Source organism: Anastrepha obliqua, chromosome 2 (assembly GCF_027943255.1).
Source record: "Anastrepha obliqua isolate idAnaObli1 chromosome 2, idAnaObli1_1.0, whole genome shotgun sequence".
In the NCBI taxonomy this organism is placed as follows: domain Eukaryota; kingdom Metazoa; phylum Arthropoda; class Insecta; order Diptera; family Tephritidae; genus Anastrepha; species Anastrepha obliqua.
In genome coordinates, this window is record NC_072893.1 from 10,427,996 (window position 1) to 10,444,509 (window position 16,514).

Sequence of the window (16,514 nt, forward strand, 5' to 3'; positions counted from 1 at the left end):
AAGCGTGGTACTCCAAGAAGAAACACGTCATCACTAGCTTCTCACAACGGAGATGCCAAACCATGTTGCGGTGGCAAAGCTGATAGGACACTGAACCGAGTGGCAGATGGACGGCGAAACTTATTCCATCAATTGACAAATGGGTCCAAAGGAACTTCGGGGAAGTGAACTACTTCTTAACTCAGTTCCTATCGGGCCACGAATACTTCCGGCGATATCTACACTGCATGGGCAAGGTAACCGATTCCAAGTGCATATACTGCGAAGCGCTGAGCGATGACGCTGAACACACATTTTTTAGTTGTAATAGATGGCTCGCGGAAAGAAATGCTCTGAGGGAGCAGTTTGCGACATCACACCGAGCAACATAATTAGCAAAATGCTCGAATGCGAGGACAGCTGAAACGTGGTAAAGAAAAAAAAGATCGACCTCGACACAGTGCAGCAAAGTGAAGCCGCACAGATAGAGACACAAGAAGACGAGCCTATAGCATGAAAGCTGGCTACAAATAAGGTGGACCCAGACGTGGGTGAATAGAATTGGTCCTTTATGGATGCCATTCTGGGCCCTCCCGAAGTAATATAGAAAGCAGTTCCGGGAAGGGTGTCTCCCCAGAAGGAGAGGAGGGATCGTTTTAGTGGCCACGCCACACGACGCAGTAGACGACGGTCGCTGTAAGTGCGAAGGCATTTTGAACCCTACCTCAACCACCAAAAAAAAAAAAAAACAAAAAAGGTGGTGCAGAATTAATTAGCTAATTTTGTTTTTGAATGACTTTTCCACTAAATAAAATAAAAATACTTTGAGTGATGGAAGTATTTATTTTTAGCTTTACCCGCTCCATTGCTTGTCTGTTTGTAAACTGCAGCTGTTTAGTTACCAAGTGATTAACGTACGAGACCATAAATTAAGAATCTTCCGATTGGGTGATTAATTTTGCGCCACCTTGTATATGGTTTTGTTATATTTTCTGGTTCACAATAATTTTACTTCTATTTAAATACATACATATATTTGTATGTACTGTATAAACATTTTCATATCACGTAATTAGAAGAGCACGCACAACCTTCGACTACCGGGTCGAATGGTTCCAGTTACATACAAACATATCTAGAAATAATTCAAGTTCAATGCAATTTTTAGCGCTAATACCAGTTATCCATCAAATAACTAATCAATAATTAGATGTTTGACATTGGAATCCCCTTCCAAGTCGGAGTTTTCCTCGTTTTATTCGTTTCAGTCTTGGTTTTTTATTTCTGCTAATAATTCGTAACAAAATTACCTACGGCTTGCTGGACCAGAGCAATTGTACTTGCAAATGCGCGCAACACATGCACATACATATATACAAATTACATATATAATTACAAATTAATTGAAAAGTAGTATAAATGATTGTTAATTCTGTTTTTTAAATAAATCTAATATTTCCTTCTATGTGCATACATTTATTTATATGTATTCCGTATGTAGGCATGTAAGGTGCACTTGATTGATTTATATTTAGGTTGAAAAAGCGCACACTATTTATATAGAGATAAACGTTTGCACAGAAAAGCCGCTCATGTCCCTGTAGGAAAAAATACTAGTGACGAACTGGAATACTACCAGTAGTGCAATTCACTAACTTTAAACGATTCGACAATTGTTATTTTTGTCTACAACACTCAACAGCTGTGTTTTTATATTTATTCAAACCGATAGAGAGTGACATCTCTCTCAAATTAAATATCAAATTGAGTGAATAACACAAAATCGACTAAAATATGTATGAGTGTTTTCTTCAATTACCTCTAACATATGTCCACTAAGCATTGAGACGAACTTCAGACATGTATTTGAGTGCATAAAGAAACCCACAGTTGTAGTTCCCTGCACTTGTCGTGCCCAAGTAAGCTTATACTTAACTGTCAAACTCATATTATGCGAAAAGTCCAGCCTTGGTTCAGCATTTTTCTCTGAGCTCTGAGCACAGAGATATTGCGGGAACAGCAAATCGGCAAAGTTTGCGAAACTCTGCAAGTCAGACAGAAAAGCAATAAAAAGAGACTGTTATTGGCAGCGAAAAATAAGGGCACCCCTATTGAAAAGTCCGTTAAATATGCAAGTGAAATAATTGCAATGAAAACTAATAATTTCTATTTTATACTGCTACTGTTTAGCTACTAACTTACAATCTTGAATATGTGTACCCTTTGTCATTTAATATTGCAGTTATGAAAATTTACAACCGACAGATAAACTTTAATAAAGCTGGTATTATTAAGTATTTATGACGTTTATGTGAATTTTAATCAACTCTTAATACGTATTTACGGCTTTCTAATCTCGTGGTGTTTAAATTAATAATACACTTTTACATATAAAAATCACCACAATCATTTTGAAAAATACCAGTGACTTGGCACATTTGCTCTATTTTCTTTTAAACACATAAAAATAAATACATATACGAGGGCCGCCTCAAAAGAAGAATATGAAGGGCGAGACGTATTCATTTGCAATAATAAAATATTGTTAGGTAGGGTATTGGAAATGGTAAAGAAAGTTCTATAATGGTGCTAAACAAACCAAAATGTACCATCACTTGCAAAAACCAGTAGAAGAAACGATATCATTGGCATTTTTTAAAAATGTTTATGTTGTCTAAAACAATTACCATAAATACAGGGTAGGCCATTTAAAGCGGGCCCATTTGTTTCTGAAAAAAAACATTGAAAAAAACATTTTTTTTTGTGTTGATATGAAAAATCATTTATTTTGATTCAAGGAGATTTGTTCCAGCTAGTTTTTGAAAATGATATCCTTCAAATGTTTGCCTCTGGCCTTGATGGCCAAATGTGTCCTTTTTTCGGCGTTTTCCATCGTTTTGGCCAATATTTCGGCCGGTATGGCGGCGATTTCGCGTCGGATATTGTTTTTAAGTTGAGTTAGAGTCCTTGGCTTGTTGATGTATACCTTGGATTTCAGATAACCCCACAAATAAAAGTCCGGTGGCGTCAAATCTGGTGATCTCGGTGGCCACGGAAAATCACCATTTTTCGAAATCAACCTTCCAGGGAACAATGGCTTCAAAAAATCGATTGTACCGGGTTTAATTTTTGTGCCATTTGAATTTTGTACGGAAACATTTTCAAATCGATGCGAATTATGCGCCTGAGTGTTGTCCTGGCGATGCCTAATTCCTGAGAACGACGATAACTCGATGTTCGCGGAGCCTCCTCAACACTGGCTCGTACAGCCTCGATATTTTCAGCAGAACGTCGTGTACGTTGTCTGGATGCGTGGCTGGTATTGCTGAGACTACCGTGGTTAATAAATTTTGCGTATAAACGCTGTAAAGTGCTTTTGGATGGCGCACTTTTAACTTTATTTTTTTTTTTAAACGCACGTTGAGTTTTCACAATTGAGAAGTTATTTTGGATGTAAAGCTGAATTATTTCAGCGCGTTCTTTTGGAGTGTACTGCTCCATGGTAAAAATTGTCTTGGACTGACGCTTCCAACGCGCTATGTCATTAGTCGATCTGACGTTCCTGTCAAAAGTTATAGGGTTGCCAGATGGGCCCGCTTTAAATGGCCTACCCTGTATTATATACTTCAAATACTCATGTTTTTTTCGTTGTTATTTAAATTTTCCATTTTGTCGTCTCTGACTGTAAACGTTATGCTTCAGGCCGGCACAAGGTAAAACCTGGTAAATCTATCATCTTTGTAAAATTTCTGCAGCACAAGGTAAATGTCTCTCTTGCATCAAAACTCTCTAATTTTTTTCTGATGGATAATTTTTGATGCTAACGAACGCCTACCTGCAAATATTATATATATATGATTGTTTTTGGGCAATATGGTTTTTTTCATTTCAAAGCACAATCCTTACGGTTAATTATAGAGCACTATTAAATTAGCTGCAAGAACTGGCCTTCCGGTAGCGTCAAATCGAGGTCTTCGTTCAAAATTCGACTCAAAGTTGAGTGTGAGAACGACGATTAGTTAATGGGTTTGGCTGTTCTCGCATACTTTCAGCAATAGCAGCATTTTTTTCGACTGTGTGCTCTGTATAAGCATGAGAACGTTTTGTTGTATCCAATAGAGACCCAGTTTCAAGTTCAGTTTCAGTTTTCGCAAATTGCACGGCAGGCGATTCTCTGCCACTACATTTAAGACGTAAGTTTCGAGTAGTTTAGAGAGTGATTCACAACTCTGCAAGTAGACTTGGGAGACACACGTTTCACTGAAGGTGAATCGCTCATTAAGGATTTTTCAGCAATGCCGCAGAGCGTTTGGTAAAACCTGGGGTCTGAAACCTGCTGCACTTATCAGACCAATCATCACTTATACTTCTGTGGTCTGATGGCGGCGGAGCATGGTTAAGTCCATAATCCGGGAACTATACACGGTATTACGGGTGCCATGAGTGCAACCTCTGGTGATGCCCTAAATGCTATGCTTGATTTGATCCCCTTGGATCTTAAGATACAACAGGAAGCAAAAAAGCAATGTAAATATGGTTTCTGGCACGAAGACGGAACTTCGGGACACAGAGAAATCTAAACAACGTTAAATAATTATAGCACAAGGGCTTATTGACAAGTTGTCCCAACGACTTGATTTCTAATTTAATTGTAATATATTAATTTTATAAACTTATAGTACATTCACTTACAAAAACGATATAATTTCAATCTCAAACTTTGTGCAAACTTAAAAATAAAATTCAATAGGTTTTCTCACTTTTTAAGTAGAGACTTTGGATATGCAGTTTTATTGCCCATTGAATTTTGATATAATAAAGGTGCTCAATTTTTTTTTATTTGGGTGTACGTGACAATTATATATATACCTATAACTATGAAAAGGGATTAAATGTATTTTTTTATGTATGAATCGAACTGAAACCTGTCACTTTTGCTCTTAGAATATTAAACAAAATTATATAGGAACATATAACTTGACTTTTAGCGTCACCTGGTGTTTTTTTTTATAAAAAAAAATATATCAAAAATATATTCTTGGTACCAAAAAGTATGTATTCTGTAACGAAAAGCCTCCTATACATTTTGGACCGCCCTAATGAGCATATCTTATTGACACGCGTGATGTGTAATGTCTAAATATATATAAACATGCCTAAAATATTTCTGAGTGTGCGTTCATATATGCATTTAAATATGTTTAGGAGATTGGATTATTGCTTTCGATTTTTTGTGTGTTTCAAAAGCTTAGGATGAAATGCTCTAAGGTCCAAACTTCAGAGTTACGCTATTAAAATAATATTGTATGTATAATTAAAGTTTGAAAAACTGATGAAACAATAATAGTGTTTTTTTGCATACATCCTCACTTTTCATACATACATTCTCCATCAGTTGACCTTGGAGCAAAATTGGTTCGGAAAAGAGAAAAATGATCTTTCGAGTGTGTTTGCTAATCACAAAATACCATTTTAGTTCCGATTTGACGAACGCGGAAGCCTGCCTAATTGAATTCAGTGCAAATTTTGATGGAATATTTTGCACTTAAATTCCGACATTGGCTATCTAATCATTTTATAAAGAAAATAGGTATCTTTACTTCCGTATGAGGCATTGGGATGCAAGTTATTTTTTAGCTACTTAGTAATAAAACAATGAAGTTAAGTAATATTATATTAGTATTAAAAACAGCGGAAGTTGTGATACTTTTCGAAATGCATTAATCCGTGACTTACATAAATTCAACTTCGTTAATAAACATACCACGGCTTATGAATACAAACAAGTGGCTACCCTGTAGTAAAATGAACCAGTTGTAAACCACCTCACAACTATATTAATTAGTATGTATGAGTCACATAGACCCAACTAGTCAGGTAACCTTTTTCCATACTGCCTTTTTACATGGCGTCCTACGAAATGTCAATTATCAAATTTAGACCAGAAATGTACTAGGTTCATAGTGGTTAAAAATAGGGACAAAAAAGACTAGTCAAATTATAGAACAAAATTACCAATTCAAACTATGGGTCGACGTTTGCTCTGAGATGTGCATGATTCTTTCCATTTGGCTGCAGGGTGGGTAAAAACACTATTCTGATTAACTCCAGACTTGGCTGAAGACCTAATTTCTCAGCTTGACAGTCTACTTAGGGGATCCAGAATAACAGAGATTTCGACTGAAAAACAGGTAAATCTTGTAATCTTCAGGCTTATTAAATTCTAAATTCAGATTTTATAATATTATTTTCTGGCCGCGTTGCAACTGGACGTCCGTGAAATCAACGGTCCTTAGGTGAGCAATAGAAAACATCCATGAGCTAATGGTGCGTGAGGTGAGGTGTCCTATGTTCTAAGTAGAGCGGCAAACTGTAAAATACATTTTTGATTGAGTTGCTCCGCGGTGCCGCGGCTTATTGAAGGAACTGGTGATGCCATCCTAAATTAATGCACAAAAAGTATAAGGGCACATTCATTCATCGTATTCAAACAAATAGATATTTTATTTCACTTAACACATGGACTGAAAAGTCCCGGGCCCAACAAAGAAATTACGTTTTTTTTTGTTCAAAATTAGCTTTATTCATCAACGTAATTTCCATCAAGAACAACGCAACCATTCCAGCGCCGCAATAACATTTCAATTCTACTTTTGTAGAATGAATTATATTTTGCCTCAAAATAGGCTTCAGTTTCAGCGATAACTTCTTCATTCGAGCGAAATTTCTTGCCGGCGAGGATTTTTTTAGGTCTGCCAGTAGTTGCTAGGAGCTAAATCTGGGGAATGCGGTAGATGTGGGTGAAATTCGAAGTTCAATTCAAATAGTTTTGTCACTGCTCAGAATCATCAATACGTTCCTGGTTTTGGTCTAGAATAAGCAAACACTTTGAACAGATCTTTCTCATATTCAAATTCTCATGCAATATAAAACCAAGACGTTCTTTGATATCTTTACAACGCCAGCTAACTCACGCAACTTCACTTTTCGATCATTCAAACGATTTTGTGGGTTTTTTTGAGGTTTCATGGTGTTACCGCCTCCTTTGGAAGTCCACTGCGTTGTGCATCACCAGCCTCCCTACGACCACAAATGTACAAAAACATTCAAATATAGGGTCTTCTACACCATCCGCCGTATTCGCTGGGCATTATACATTTTGTATGATATATGATAAAGAATCCTAAAAGGGACGAAATTAATCTGAAAATGGGCGAAGATCAGTTCCGCCTTAGAGGTGATGAATACTTAAAACCAAACTTCGGCTTCGGCAACAAAAAAATGCAAGTTTGTCCGACATTTTTTAAAATTTTTTTGTTCAAAAATTTTGTAAGGCTGCCAAAATAAAGAATTTTATAAATGAACGATATTCAGTTATTTCCATTGTAAAATAATGCTCTGGCTCATCAACTCCTAATAATTAAAAAAAATAATGAGTTGAGAGATCGAAATAAAAATTGTTGTATGTACCTATATTCAAATGAAAGATGAGAAATTTTAATGGTATATAAATTTTAATTACTCTAATAGTTTATATCTCTAGTACCTCTATTTTCACCGACGAATATTAGATGGAATCTGGAGTTAGTGCGGAGGTTTTCTCTAGAGCAGCCAATATTTCAGACTTCTTTAAAGTGCCGAAAACTAGCTGTTTTTTCAAGCAGAGGTCTTCGTGATCCTGCAGGCATGCAAAATGCTGAGGAATCGTTGTTGGATAGGAGACATAAATATTTTTTCCGATAGACAAGCTGCGATCAAGGCCATGTTGTTGCTCTCTTCTAGTCAACACAAAGAGGAGATCAAACGTCCCGAATGTGCAGGAAACATTTCTCGTATCTGGTTTCTAGGGCATATGAACATAGAGGGAAATGAAATTGCCGATGAGCTTGTCAGGAAAAGGTCGACAGAACCGATTTCAGATATTGGCGTTTCCTTGATGGTTGTGAAAGGGAAACTGCTCAATTTCTTTCTTAAAAAAGCGGAAGACAGATTGAGTTCTATCTTATCGGGTGCGATCTCAAAAACACTTTAACTCTAGAGCGATGGAAGCAGGACGCTCCAAACTCTGAGGATCCCAGCCATTCGATTTCAAAACTCACCGACCACTGGGTGATTGAAACCCATGCGGAGAAGCTTGGACTGCCTTACAACCCCCATTGCAGAAGCTGTAGGGATCCGGCAGAGAAAGAGATTGTCGAACACTTTCTTTGCAAACGTCCAGCTTTTGCAGCCAATTGAATGAAATAGTGATCCATAATTTACAATAAGGATTGTGCTTTCAAATGAAAAACCCCATATTGCCCAAAAACAATCATATATGAAAATTTGTAATAATGGGTGATTTTTTAAGAGCCATGGGAAAGTTTTTAAAAAAAAACACACGTAAAATTCAGAAAAATCCATGAAATTTTTATTTAAATCGATAGTACAGTTCATATAATTTAATATTTGAAGATTATTTCATGCAAACGTTGACCGCGACTGCGCTTCAAACGCTCCATCCGCTTAGTCCAATTTTGGCATACTCATTCCAATGTTTCGGCCGGTATCTCACATATAAATTAAATGTTGTCTTCCAATGCGTTAATTGAAGCAGGCTTGTCTGAATAGACATGCGCTTTAACATAGCCCCACAAAAAATAATCTAAAGGCGTTATATCGCACGATCTGGGTGGCCAATTGACAGGTCCCGAACGTGAAATAAAATGTTCACCGAACTCGCCTCTCAACAAGTCCATTGTTACGCGTGCTGTGTGGCATGTGGCACCGTCTTGCTGAAACCACATGTCATGCAAGTCAAGCTCTTGCATTTTGGGCAAAAAAAAGTTGGATATCATTTCACGGTAGCGCTCGCCATTCATAGTTCAATGATATCTCCAGCTCATAAACCGCACAAAACTGTGACCTTTTCTGGATACATTGGTAGCTCTTGCAATTCTTCTGGCTGATCTTCACTCCAAAATCGACAATTCTGCTTATTTACGTACCCATTGATCAAAAAATGAGCTTCGTCGCTGAACACAATTTTTCGATAAAAAAGTGGATCTTAAACTTTCTTAACAGAACACGCATTTTTTTTAATAAAATTCAATGATTTGCAAGCGTTGTTCGTTTGTAAGACGATTCATGGTTAAATTTCAGACCAAACTGAAGATGTTTGACAGTGAAACAAAACACGAAACGTGCGTCAGCTGTTTAAACCAACTTTTTAAAAAGATAATAGCTAAAAAATCACCCGTTAGTTATTACTAATTTTTGCAAGTACGCGTTCGTTAGCACCAAAAATTGTAAATCACAAAAAAATTAGAGAGCAAAGTTTTGATGCAAGAAAGACACTCATTTTGTGCTGCAGAAATTTTACAAGGATGATTGATTGACCAGGTTTGGCCATCAGCTATGGAGAAAAACAAAATTGCAAACGTCCGGGTCTGGCGGCTAAGCGCTTGAAGCTCCTAGTGTGCTTTTCGGAGATATCCTGAGGCAGTGCTCCAGCCTAGATCCCGTTTTTCTCTTTCGCCAAAAGTAATAAATGGCCTTAGGTAGTTTTTCTTCCTTTATGCTTTGAAATCTTTCGCAAGATATCTTTAGACAAAACGGCACTCTAGTACTACTTGTAGCGGTCCCGTGGTACACTTGCCTTCTAACTTACCTACCTACTTATTGTTAATACGTGTCGCTTTTAATACTTTTCAACCAACCTGTAGTAAAACCTCCTATACATAGGCGCATACGAGTAGATATGCAATTTGTCGGAATGTATTGAAGTATAAACGCGTTTAAAGAATTGCTAATTAAATTGCAACAGAAGCAATAACTGTCTCAAACTACAATATAATAACATATTCAATTTATTTTTTTTTTTTTGTATTTGTGAGACTATAAATAACACCCTTGCGTGCGTGTAATTGTTAATGAATTCTATCATTATTCTACATCTAATTCCGGTTTTTTTAACATTGCAATAAATTTTTTTTTTCTTTCACTTAGTTCTAATGACTCCAGCAATAACAACAATGTGGACATTTACAATATTGCCACTGTAGTGGTTGATGTGGTGCTGCTGATAGTCAAGTTCTGGATTGCTATAGTGCAATCGATCATCAAATCATTTGCGCCACACAAGATCGATGTCAAAGGTCAAACGGTATTGATCACCGGTACCGGACATGGTATTGGCAAGGAACTTGCCTTACAGTACAGTGCACTCGGTGCCAAACTTATTTGCTGGGATGTGAATGAGGAAGCCAACCAGCAGACAGTGAAGGAAATCAAGGCTTACGGTGGTGAAGCCCACGCCTACACGTAAGTGAGAAGGAGGCCTTATTTTGAGCTACATAAACGCAAAATTACATAACTAGAAATATATTTTATGCATTGAATTTTTTTATATTTACTTCTCACAAAGGTGTAATGTTATCAAACGTGAGGAGATTAACGCACTGGCCGAGCAGAACAAGAAGGAGCATGGCTTTATCAACATTATTGTGAATAATGCAGGTATTATGCCATGCCATCCAATACTGGAACACACCGAGACGGAGATAAGGAATATGTTCGATATTAATGTTTTAGCGCACCTTTGGGTGAGTGAGCGATTTCTATGAAGATTGTTTTATAGGAATTTATTTTTTAGCCTGAAGCTATAGGCATATGTTTAACTACAAATACTATAGAGAGCTCTAGTAAGGATTTTCAACAACTTTTCCTTTCCTTTCCTTTCCTTTCCTTTCCTTTCCTTTCCTTTCCTTTCCTTTCCTTTCCTTTCCTTTCCTTTCCTTTCCTTTCCTTTCCCTTCCTTTCCTTTCCTTTCCTTTCCTTTCCTTTCCTTTCCTTTCCTTTCCTTTCCTTTCCTTTCCTTTCCTTTCCTTTCCTTTCCTTTCCTTTCCTTTCCTTTCCTTTCCTTTCCTTTCCTTTCCTTGCCTTTCCTTGCCTTTCCTTACCTTTCCCTTCCCTTCCCTTCCCTTCCCTTCCCTTCCCTTCCCTTCCTTTCCTTTCCTTTCCTTTCCTTTCCGGAGAGTAGACTTCTGCGAATATTCGAAGAGCTGCCGCTAGGCATTCAAATAAGTACTTTTAAAGAGACCTTTTATCTTGCCTTGGTAGGTAGGTAGGTGAAATGATTCAAGTACCACTCTGGCACTCCCACTAAAGCTTCGTTTTGACACCATTATGCGACCTCCAACAGACAAATATCCACAGCCAGCCAGAGCTGTTGATATAATGGAGAAGATTGATGGGATCTAGTTTGATGCACTGCCCGTGTGAGTCGTGAAAAGGAGCACCCAGTGACCTTAATCATCTAGCTGCCAAACCCGGACATTTACAGAGAAAGTGATCAACAGTCTCCTTCTCTGTGAGGTCCCCACAGCTTTTGCGATGGGAGTTAAATGGTGAACCTAGCTTTTCCAGGACTTTCTGAGTCTTCTCTCTATTGTACTGGGACCACAGAGTTTTTGAAATAGCACATAAAGAAATGGAGCTCAGTCTTTTCTGCGCTTTCCCGAAAAATAAGTTGTGCGATTCTCCTTTAACAACAGTCAGGCGGATGCCAATGACCGGGTAGGAGGTCTCTGAGACCAATTCAATCCCTTTCCTGGCAGGCTCATCGACAATTTCATTTCCCTCTATCTTCCTATGTCCTGGAACCCAGATCAGAGAAATGCACTTGCACACCCAAGCGATTTGATCTCCATTGACTAGTTTAGATTAGATATATGTTAAGGGGGGAAACCAGTTTAGAATTATCTAAAAATCGACTTTTTTTTAATGCATAAACTGTTAGTATAACTACTCAAGAATATGTGGCAAAAGTTTTAAAGCAAAATTCCCATTATTCCCGATTGTATGAGCACTTCAGTGACTGCCCGTCGGTTCCGCACCGTAGCGCGCGTTAGTTAGAACGACGTTTTTCTCGAAACTACTTTTTTTCAACTGGTGGGCACTCTAGCTCAAAAAGTTATCAACCAATCGTTATACATTTTTTTCGGAGTATTCTTTATTCAATCCTAATTCAATATGAACCTAATTCTGGGGTTATATTTCTATTAAAATTTTTTTAAGCAAAATAGATGAAAAAATTCGTCCATGGACAACACGCTCTAACGCCACTATTTCCGGCGGAAATGGCTTGAAAGAATTTTAAAGTGTACTTAAAAATATGAGTTTAATACCCTCCAAGTTTAAACAATTTCTGATTATTCCTCCCTTATTCAAAAAATTCACGAAGAACACCAAAATGTCGGCCTCCTAAACCGGTTTCCTCCCTTAATATTTCCATCGCTCTCACGTTCCATAAACATTTTGCATGCCTGCAGGATCGCAAGGATCTATGCCTGAAAAACACTAGCAGCATTCTGATTTAGTGAAAACCCCTGCTTCAGTTGCCGCTTCAATCAGTGAACACAGAGATACCAGCTTTTGTGCAGATTTAAGTCAGCGTGGAAATTTATGGAACAAACCTAGATCACCGCCCTGTTGTTGTTGTTGTTGTTGTAGCAGCATAAATATTCCCCATACTTACATACGGGGAATGCTGCTGAAGTGACAGTCCTTGGCCGGATATAAATCCAGGTCGTTTCGGTAACGTAGAACCGACTGTCGTGAAACGATTTAGCCGTTGTCAGAATGGCCTTGTAAATGTGCAAGATTGCCAGTTAGTAACTTAAAAACTATTTACTTAACTCATATTTAGCACAATTCCCAGCGCAAAGCTACGGCCGTGGAAAAAAAGACCCTTCGAATGTTATTCCGATTACTTAAGAATGATTTATCGTTGAATAAACTTAACTCCCTTTTTCATCTAGCGAAGAATGTATCAGTAGATATAGCAACAAGTTCCCCACATCTGAGTAGAGATTAATAAATTTTGTAGATTTAATTTGGGAAAGGTTAGTCGTTCTAAGGCAACTCAGAAAACGTGGCTCTTTTAAATATTTCATGACATTGCAATATTAATAAATGTAATTGGATAAAAACAAAACTGTTTATTTTCTTTAAAGATCATCCAAGCCTTCCTGCCCGATATGATCGCACGCAATGAAGGACACATCGTCGCTTTGTCATCATGCGCCGGTTTTTTCGGTTTGCCCAATTTGGTGCCTTACTGTAGTACTAAATTCGCTGTGCGTGGCCTAATGGAAGTAAGTAGAACATATGGACTAATTTGATTAATAATAAGGTTGTTCAATAAACTTTGTGGTTCGATAAGAAAAACACAACTTTATGGTTTAAAATGCACTTCATTATTCAGTATAGTCTCTCTGAACATCAATATACTTGTTCCAACGAAATTCCAATTTATGGATTCCTTTCCTGAAGTGAGAATCTGGTAGCGCTGCAAAATGCGCTTCCGCAGCTGTTATGACCTCATCATTTGATGAAAAACGCTTTCCACGCATGATTTTTTTAGGGTCTATAAACAAATGAAAGTTGTAAGGGCCAAATCTGGTGAATCCACCGATGATAAAACAATTCGAACTTTAATTCATGGATTTTAGCTATTTTCAAAATGGTCTTGCGACACGGTGCATCGTCCTGATGAAAAATAAGTTTTTTTCTTTTGCAAACTGGGTCTTTTTTCTGGAATTTTTTCCTTCAGCTGGTCTAAAAGATTATAAAAGTATTCAGAATTTATTGTTTTACCAGTTTGCAAGTAATCCACAAACAAAATTCCTTTCGCATCCCAAAAAACTATGCGAAAAATAACACCTCTTAGCCGATTTCTGGGCACGAACTCTTTTCGAAAACGATGAACCAGTTTCATACCACTCTTAAGCCTCTTATTTTGATTTCGGATTATGAAGATAGATAGATCCATAGTGACGAATCGATGCACAATATTCACTTTATCCTTTCGAAAACATTCTAGAGAGAGTTTCTTTCTGAGAAAGTCGCATTTTTAATCTGTTTTTGTTCCATTGTTAACGAATGCGGCACACAGCTTTCTGATACCCACTACTTTAGTCAAAATATTGCTTACACTGCCCAATGAGATGCCTAGGGCTTCTACTAAATCTCTTTCATTCACTCAACAATTTTCAATACCATATCCTTTTCTATGATTTCTGGTGTTGTTGCTGTTTTTTCGCGTCCTTGCCGTGGATCGTCTTCAGATGCTCTTATCGAACCTCAAAACTTTTTGAACAACCTAGTATTAAAAAAATAAACTACTAACAGCACTTTTTTTTAATAATTACATACTTTTAGGCGCTGAGCGAGGAATTGCGACAAAAGTATCCACAGAATAAGGTAAGTAGTATTTTCGATTTGCTAGTTCTTGCTGATCGAATTCACAAATTTGTGAATTTCTCAAAGCATTATTTGATAAAAATTCATAGCGCAATGCTTTTGTTGTTGTTGTTGCTATCGTAGCAGCATAAACATTCCCCCATACATATACGGGGAATGCTGCTGAATGAACAATCCTTGGCCGGATAAAGGGGCGGATCCAAGGGGGGAAATAGGGGAATTAAAGGTGGTGGCACGAGACCAACAACAATGTTTGGTGCGTTTGATTGTCACGGCAAAGTATTGGAAAAGTAGAAAACATAAAATTAATTCGCCTTGTTTTATTCTGTGCTGACAGGCACATGAACACAGCGAAAAAAAAAAATCAGCATTTACCAACACCATCTTTAAGGGGACAGATACCTGTAAACGACCATATTTTCCTTGATTTTCATTAAAATTATTTAAAGGGGAAGAAGTCAAAAATTTTTTCAAAATTGGCATACAGTTTTTCTATACATTAAAATAACATAATTTTTTTTTTTATTTTAATCATTTAAAATGGCGGATGTACATTGAATTCTTCCAAGAAGGTCGCAGCGGGGCTTCTCAGTCGGCGGGCATTGTAGCATCGGCGTCAATGACCTGAATACAAAAAACCAAATTTTTTTTTGTTTTTTAATGTCATACTTTCTATATGAATTCGCGGAATAAAATGCTTAAAAAAAAAAATTAATTTTCGGGCGAATTTTCCTACTATTTTTGCTTCGAAAAAATTATATTTTCGAAAAATTTTCGAAAACTTGTAAATTCACATAGAAAGTAATATGGTAAAAAATGTGTGTGCAAAATTGCAGGGAGATCGATCAATAACTTTTCGAGTTATCGTGTACGCCAATTCGAAAAATATAGTTTTGAGAAAAACGCGTCCAAAGTTTGAATACAACGTAACTATACCTCTCCCAGCGCTCGAACGCAAAAGAATAGAGTCGTCACGGTTGACGATCTATAATATTATATAAGAAATACTTAAATTTACGTTCTAAATTTTTTTTTCGAAATTTTTTCAGGTATCTGTCCCCTTAATAGATTCGCCTTGATTTCATTCAAGACGTACAAGTTGCTACCAAAAGTTCAAAAATTATTTCACTTTACATTTTTCCCTACTCATTTTACACCTTTCTTCTTTTTTCAATTTCAATTTCAGATCAAACTGACCACCATCTACCCATACATGGTGGACACTGGTCTCTGCAAGCGCCCACATTTCCGTTTCCCTGCCCTATTCAAACTGGTTAAACCCAAAGACGCGGCGGCTGGCATCATTAGGGCACAACGCACTAGCGTGGAGCATGTCAGTATCCCACGTGAATTTATGTACGTAGAGAAATTCTCACGTATAGTACCACGGAATGCCATGCGTCTAGTTAGCGATTTCCTCGATGCAGGCGTGCATTCAGATAAATGAGAGCAAAAGCGAGCGAGAAGTGAACTCGATGAAAGTAAAAAACAAAAAAATGTATTAAACATTTAAAGAGCAGTAACAACGAGATGCCGCATTTGTATGCCGTTATTTTTTACGAAACCAAATTACCAAATATATATATATTAAGTAACTCTTGTAATTCGCAATGTACAAATTTTTCTAACTGTGTTTTCTAATTATTTGTATGATATTCAAGTACAGCGAAATAAGTGACAAATAAAACAATTTATCATTTCGTAAAAGTTTACATAAATGTCCATCATTTATTCATTAATTACAGAATATATAATATTTACCTTGACCTGTTCAACATGTAGATGCATACATATAAGTATATAGTGTGAAGAAACATACATATATGTACATATATATTTCTCAATTATTGTTTTGTGTACATACATTTATAAGTATGTATGTATGTGTATTTGTGGCATACTGTTTCATGTGAGAATAACAAACACTCTTTGTTTTGGATCTATTTTGTTCTTCTTTTTAGGTTCTTCTTTACGGTAATTGGTTGGTTAACTTTACGTTCAATTTGCTTTTTTTTCTTTTTTGTTCATTTTCGAGAAGGTGGCTACGTTCAGAAACTGGCGTACATACAAATATATATGTAAATATATATCTCAAAAACTACTTTAATATTTGTAGTTCCGTGTGTGGTTGTTTGTAAAAGAGACTTCTTGAAATCACATCATATCTATGCAGTTTTTAACAAAATCACTTATATAATTATTACACTATTTAACATTAATGTTCCTTTGCTACAATTCACTAATTTTAATGCTTATCTGATGTACTGTATACTCGATTAATGCAGTTGCAA

At 36.8% G+C, this 16,514-nt stretch overlaps 1 protein-coding gene across 1 annotated transcript in view; it reads left to right on the forward strand.

Annotated features, from left to right (window-relative positions):
• The window catches only part of LOC129238699 (17-beta-hydroxysteroid dehydrogenase 13), a 30,399-nt gene extending 14,445 nt beyond the window's left edge, over positions 1-15,954 (forward strand). The window contains exons 2-6 of the mRNA XM_054873818.1: positions 9,967-10,281; positions 10,385-10,562; positions 12,975-13,115; positions 14,182-14,223; positions 15,410-15,954. Of these exons, the coding sequence (XP_054729793.1) occupies positions 9,967-10,281; positions 10,385-10,562; positions 12,975-13,115; positions 14,182-14,223; positions 15,410-15,670 (937 nt within the window). The 3' untranslated portion in view covers positions 15,671-15,954. The remainder of the gene's footprint in view (positions 1-9,966; positions 10,282-10,384; positions 10,563-12,974; positions 13,116-14,181; positions 14,224-15,409) is intronic.
• The last annotated feature ends 560 nt before the right edge of the window (positions 15,955-16,514 follow it).